General features: G+C 40.6%; 3 protein-coding genes across 5 annotated transcripts in view; all 3 read right to left on the bottom strand.

Annotated features, from left to right (window-relative positions):
* rad51d (RAD51 paralog D) overlaps window positions 1-6,581 on the bottom strand; it is a 477,561-nt gene that overhangs the window by 221,108 nt on the left and 249,872 nt on the right. The window lies entirely within an intron of this gene.
* Window positions 1-6,581, bottom strand: part of LOC109959351 (N-acetyltransferase 9-like) — a 561,041-nt gene that overhangs the window by 496,784 nt on the left and 57,676 nt on the right. The window lies entirely within an intron of this gene.
* emsy (EMSY transcriptional repressor, BRCA2 interacting) overlaps window positions 1-6,581 on the bottom strand; it is a 17,420-nt gene that overhangs the window by 8,849 nt on the left and 1,990 nt on the right. Inside the window, exons 2-13 of the mRNA XM_020598576.1 lie at window positions 6,042-6,150; window positions 5,682-5,781; window positions 5,473-5,547; window positions 5,192-5,367; window positions 4,954-5,109; window positions 3,855-4,114; window positions 3,526-3,766; window positions 2,839-3,063; window positions 2,344-2,493; window positions 2,025-2,198; window positions 1,527-1,663; window positions 281-454 (exon numbers count right to left, since the gene is read on the bottom strand). Of these exons, the coding sequence (XP_020454232.1) occupies window positions 281-454; window positions 1,527-1,663; window positions 2,025-2,198; window positions 2,344-2,493; window positions 2,839-3,063; window positions 3,526-3,766; window positions 3,855-4,114; window positions 4,954-5,109; window positions 5,192-5,367; window positions 5,473-5,547; window positions 5,682-5,781; window positions 6,042-6,150 (1,977 nt within the window). The remainder of the gene's footprint in view (window positions 1-280; window positions 455-1,526; window positions 1,664-2,024; window positions 2,199-2,343; window positions 2,494-2,838; window positions 3,064-3,525; window positions 3,767-3,854; window positions 4,115-4,953; window positions 5,110-5,191; window positions 5,368-5,472; window positions 5,548-5,681; window positions 5,782-6,041; window positions 6,151-6,581) is intronic.

The raw sequence follows: 6,581 nt of genomic DNA, 5'->3' as shown, positions 1-6,581 counted from the left end.
AGATACCTTTGTCTGTGGTTACTTAATGTCAGTCATATGAACATCCACTAGATGTTTGTGTCATGTTATTCACATGATAACCACACTGAGCTGTGGTTAACTAGGCTCTAATCATAATGTTTACAACATTTTAATTTCAATCTTAAGGCCACAATGTGTGCGCAATTTGAATATGTCATACACAGATGTGTAAATTGTTGGAATAGCACTATAATAAAATGAGACAAATGAGAATAAAGGCAGAAAAACATTTGATTAGCTTGTGGGAAATGTGTCTTACTTGTGTCTTGCCCTCCTGGCCATAAACAATCTTGGTTGGGATGATCTTGGTGGCAGTGGACTGGGATCCAGAGCTTATGCCTTTGGGCTGGGTGACGATCATCTTGGTAATGGGTCTGGAAGCAGTGATAATGGCTGGTTTGGCCCCCTGAACAGCCTGTAGGCTCTTCTCACCCTGAGATACAGCAGCACACAATTTACTACAGCAAATAAAACAAACAGCAGCATATAAAAAAAAAACCCAGTAATATACATACAACAGACACTGCTGCTAGCTTAACGTACTCATGTGCAACAAAGGGTCTCTGCAAACTAGGTTTCAGTCTATATAACCACCAGAATTAATATTAAATTTAAACCCAATTTAAGATGCTGGCTGTAGCTTCATATTTAATGGACAGGCAACAGAGTGGAATCAGTCTTCTAGTTTTACCCTCCACAAACAAAACAAAACAAAAAAAAAACATATTATCCAAACTCACAGATGCAAAACATAACTGTAGTTAATCAATTTTAAGGAAATGAATTCAGAAAAGGTAATAAAATTTATGTGCAGGGTTTAAAAGTTTCAAACTTTAGCGACACCAAGTGGAAGTATCAAAAAAGACACCGTCACAAACATCCCAGTGGTGAAATAAATGGGCTGAAAGCAACTGCACTGACTTTTACAAACATGGTCTCATTTGTCTACAAACAAATGCTTATGCCATCAGAATAATTTAGAAGATTGTTTAATGTATTTAAAATAATTTTTGCTATTGATTAATCTGATTTCTGATTATTTGCTCAATTTATTCAGTCATCATTTGGTCTGTAGAAAAAAACATGAGCAAAATGACACACCATCCCAACTGCCAAGCGCCCATGGTGGCATTGTTCCATTGTCTTATTCTATCCAGAAACCAGTTCAACCAGAGTACTCACTTTAACAACATACTGTAGAAGAGTAACAGAAGACAGGAAGTATTCACAATTAAAAAGCTGGATTCACTGAACAATTGCCATCTTTGCTTAAGAAATTACCAAAATGATGAATTAATTATCAAAAGAGCATCAGACAAATTTTATCTCCAGAAATATTTTACACAAAGGGGCTTCAATAACTTCTAGCCACTGGGAATAAAAAGACAATGTGACAATGCTTTTATCAATTTCTCACAGATCAAAAAACTCCAGTCTAACGTGTGGTGGTCAATGAATCATCACGACCCCAGTGATTAGAAATCACATTGTGGAGTTTCACTGACCCCAGCATTTAAAAGCGTCGTGACCACATTCTTTCCAGGAAGCCCTTGGATGGTCGCTCCTTTTCCTGTTGTTTTCTGAACAACAATCACATTTGGCTTGGAGGTCATGGGGATGGTGGTTATCTTAGTTGTGGTGCCTGTGGCAAAGGGGAGGCAATATTTCATTAAACAATAATTACCAAAAACAACACTAACTGTATAAAACCTAGGGCTGTACCTGGCTAAGAATTCTGTCAGTCAACTCAGATTCGGCTGTTCCAGGAGACTATTATTTTTTTCCCTTAATGTATACAGCGGGTAAAATAAGTATTGAACAAGTCACCATGTTTCTCAGTAAATATATTTCTAAAAGGTACTGTTGACATGAAATTTTCACCCGATGTTGGTAACAGCGCAAGTAATCCAAAGAAAACAAAACAAATAAGTTCAGAAATTAAGTTATGTGTAATAAAATTTTCTGAGATGCAGCAGACCTGCTCCACAACACTAATCACTCACCAGACACAATATTGCTGCTGATGATTTTCCCACCCAGAGTGGCCAGAGATTTGGGCACCACAGTGATGATGCTGCCGCTGGTGGTCTTGACATAGGTGGCCCCACCACTGGAGGCTGATATTCTGGCGCCGATGTTGGGGCTAACAGTTGGTCTTGTGTAGGTTGCCTGGGTCGCTACATATAAAAATATAATCTTACTATTTAATATCCTCATTTAATGACAGGATACCCTTTCAAGCTGTTCAGGAAACCACTATTATTTCATTGACTAGATGTGATTTGATTTTACAGGGCGTAAGCTGAGTTTCAGGTCACCCACCTGTGGGCTGAGTGACCAGTTTGGTGGTCATGATGGCACCATTGCTACTGACGACCATAATGGGAGAGGAGCTGCTGCTGGACAGAGCCACTGATGAAGGCTTGGGCAGGATTTTGCTGGGCTGAACCTGCTGAGTGATTATCTTGACTCCTACATCATCCACATCCACACACAAACACTACATTTATTGAGTGCAAAGGAAACAACGCACTGCACTGTCCAATTAAATACTTTTTGTGAAAGAATGTAGTTCTTAGAGAGATAGTGTTTTTAAAAGGTGGTGATTTTTAAGGATTTTAAAGTGTAAGAAAATATTTTATGATGATTAATATTTGAACAAAAAAATACTGAAGTAGAAAAGTAAATGTATTTATTAAAAACAAAACATTATTTATTTGCATTGTTATTTTTTTAGAAGCCATAACTAAAGATAATGAAAATTACATTAAGAAACAAAGAAGATAAATAAGTTAAAGAAGAGTGATGTAGGCTTACCGGACTCTTGTTTGATCTGAATTGTGGGTTTGGTTCCAGGTGAAGTGGTGGTGGTGGTGGTCTGGCTCTGACCGACACTGGAGACTCCTAAGGTTGAGCTCTGCTGCAGCTGTTTTGGGGACTGCTGTTTAGGGAACTGGGCCAGGATCTGAGTGGGTGACCCCACCAGGGTCTTAGGTGAAGGAAGTCTGGCTGAAGTGACCTTCACTCCGGCCGAAGCAGCACCTACAACAGTGAACACTGATGGTGAGACTTAAACAGTGCCACTTCTATTCTGGCTCTACACTCCAAACAACTCTCCCCCATGTCTAGCTCCTACGTTAGCATAGCAAGCTGCTCAAATAACAACATAAATGAGGTGGTCAAAATGATACAAAAACAGCAAATTAGTTTAAATATAATTATTTACACCGTAAGGCTGTAAATGACCTTTTCTTCAAAAAAAAAGTGTCATTAAGATAATTTTTACATGTTGTGTTTGGATAAAACATTTGCTAAATCAGGGTCTAGGATGAACCAGCCATCACACTCCCTGTAACTGGTAACAGTCTGGGACATCCCAAGCAGTCAATGGGAGTTAGTGGCTATTATTATAGTTTGCAAATAATAAATAGATGTTCAAATGCTCCATAAAAGATTTTTGGGAACCTGGTACACAATACTTACTGGCACAGAGGAAGGACCTACTTGGTGCGACAGTTGACATGACCACCGAAGGAGTAGAGGACACCACTGTGGTCACAGCAATGGCGCTGGGGTTGGAGGAAGGACTGGAGCTGGCAGGGAACACCACCGTCTGTTTCTGGGTGGGTGTGGTCAGCATGGAGGTAGAGCCCAGCTTGGACATAGTGGCGTTGTTGTGGGCGTGAGACTTTGACAGTATGTTGGGCACAAAGTTAGCGCTTGGAGAAGTCGTCACGATGATGACCTGATTGAAGGGAAGACATCTTAAACTCTCAGGTAGTGTGCGGAGAGATGTGTCAAGGAAGCAAAGGATTGAATGAAGTGTCACTCACCTTCTGTGCAGTGGCGCTGGCGGTCTGGATGGTGGGTTTTGTGAAGGTGATCTTGACAGGGGACAGGTGGGGAGGCAGCGAGTTGGCGATGCTTTGCATGATGTTGCTCATCTTGGGGCTGGCACTCACCGGCACAGTGATGCTCTTGGATACCGGTGGTGATGCCTTGGAAACTTCCTTCAGCATGACTGGCGATGAGCTGGATGAGTTGGTCCGTCTTCGCTTGCGAGGTTTCTCATCTTCATCGGAACAACTTACACCTGCAAGGGAAAATGAAAGGAAGTATGACCTTTTCTTCAAAAAAAAAAGTGTCTATGGCTATGATAACAGCAGTTCTGTGTCATTATCAACTGAACTAATGATAATATTGTCAATTATTTGGTCTATAAAACATCAGAAAACTGTGAAAAATGTGTATAACAGTCACAATAGAACACCATTAACATCTACTAATATTTCTGCGCTGCTATATTCTCACATACGCTCAATCTGGCTCATTTGAACTTTACATGGACTTTGTACTTGAGAGCTGGCAAAATAAAGTTTGCTTAATGTCTGGATGGACTGACTCAGACATTTGCATTCTTATGTACAGCTCCTCTGGGTAATGTCTAGATAATTTCAAGGTTCTAGAGCATGTCTGAAAAGGGCTTAACTGTTATGTGACATGAAATTCTAACCAAGATAAAAAAAAAGTGACAAAGTTTATAAATAAAATCATAGGTAAATGAACATTTTTAAACATCTCCACTTCAAAATCCTGATTTGCAAGTGCCTAATCTGCCTTAGTGTGACACACTTCTCATACCTGCTGTTTTAATATGCATGCATACATTGGCAGCAGATGCTCATGAAACTGTCAAAGCCAACAGATGCTAAGAGACGCTGTGTTTAGGAAATCTGAATCCCAGCCATTAGTCTGCATTGTGGGTAGAATTTCTGACTCATTTGTCCTGTGGCAAGCATGAGCAAAGTTTCCATCAAGGCATTAGTTCAGATTCTGATCTTGAAAGTATACTTTTCCTGATAAAAGTCTGATTTGAATCAACAGAAATAAATGAGAAAATATTTAAGCTGATTTGAAGCTGCTAATACTCACTTTTCACATAGACTGTGCTCCCGCTGGGCAGCACCACCACATTGGATGAGGGGCTGGGTGGTCGTGGTGATTTTACTGCTGCTCCTATGCTGCTGCTGGTCGCTGCAGCGCTGGTGGAGGTGCAGGTAGTGCTTGTGTAGGAGTAACATACAACCACTGCAGAGAAGGAAATCAGTCATGTGACTATCCAATCTGTTTTAGCACAGCCTTAGTTAAATACAAAGTAATTCTAGGTTACCTTCTTTGTTTCCTGTTTCAGCTGGCAACAAAAGGGAAGCATTCTGATTGGCTGTGGCACTGGCAACAGCATTAGCAGCCATCGTAAAAGCTGTCTGAGGGACCAGCCTGGGCATCAAGGGAACAAGCCGACGTCCTTCAATGGACCATTCAGATGAGCTGTTAGGACCCGACATACTGGAAACAATGTGCAGTATCCTGGTTACGAATCCAGTGGGGTGTATATGGGAAACAACCTCACATTTGGTGCAACACACAGACAGAGAACAGTTATACACTTACTGATAGGCAATGGTGGTGAGGCGCTCATCATTGACAGCCCTGCGAACTTCTGCACGATGGCGCTCTGTTGAGATACTATGAGGATGTGGGGATGGGTGAACAACAGGGAACAGCACATTTATAAGTGAAGCAAAATTTTGGTGCAGAATGGGATAAAGTGCTTCTCTCGCTCATCTGAGATCATTTAGAAGATGCAGGGATCAAGTTACCCAAGTATTTTAGTAAGTTCTCCCAGCAGATCCTTCTTGTCCTTTGTCAGGTCCCCTTGAGCTCGGAGGGCACTAATAACTCCAGCATAAGCCTCCAGCTCTGGGAGACACAAAAACACACACAATGCACCAGGCAGCACTGTAGCATCTCAAATGGAGCAATGACACCTATTATGATGGTGCTTTTGTAATGTTTCATGATAAATAATAGATGTTCAGTCAGATCAGGTCAAATATAGATTTACTGGCTTGGTTAAAATTTCTGATCCAACTTCATTGCATAAAACTGCATTTGTAAAAGTGCTGTCTATGTTTTAATCTTAGGTCCTCCATCATTCATTTCATATGGCATGACCTTACCCAGTTTACGGAGAATTCTTTTGCACTCATCCCTGCCAAGGTCAAGGATGGTAGGCCATACCACTGGCATGGTACCAGTCACCACTGGTTTCTCCAGCTGAATCATGGCCTAAGCAGAGAATTGGCAATAATGCAGGTTAAGACCACATTTCTAATAAACCATACTGCTTTAGAAAAGGTTGGTGGCCCTCTCAGGCACTGCTGCGAGAGATCCTCAACTTAATCCCTATTAAGACATGGGATAGATAACATTGCTAGTCTAATCAGTCTGTTAAAGCTTTCTGTCATTCAGGCATACTCGGAATGAATTTGCTTTCTGAAGTGTGATCCTTGATATACAGTCAGGGAAAAAAATTATTTGAACCCCAGCTGATTTTGTAAGTTTGCCCACTAACAAAGAAATGATCAGTCTACAATGTCAATGGTAGGTTTATGTGAACAGTGAGAGACACAACAATAACAAAAAAACCAGAAAAATGCATTACAAAAAAAGTTATAAAGTAATTTGCATTTTCATGAATGAAATAAGTATTTGATCCC

This window comes from Monopterus albus, unplaced genomic scaffold (genome assembly GCF_001952655.1).
Source record: "Monopterus albus unplaced genomic scaffold, M_albus_1.0 scaffold38.1, whole genome shotgun sequence".
Lineage (NCBI taxonomy): Eukaryota > Metazoa > Chordata > Actinopteri > Synbranchiformes > Synbranchidae > Monopterus > Monopterus albus.
The sequence above is the reverse complement of the archived record's forward strand: the minus strand, read 5'-3'. Positions and strand labels throughout refer to the sequence as shown.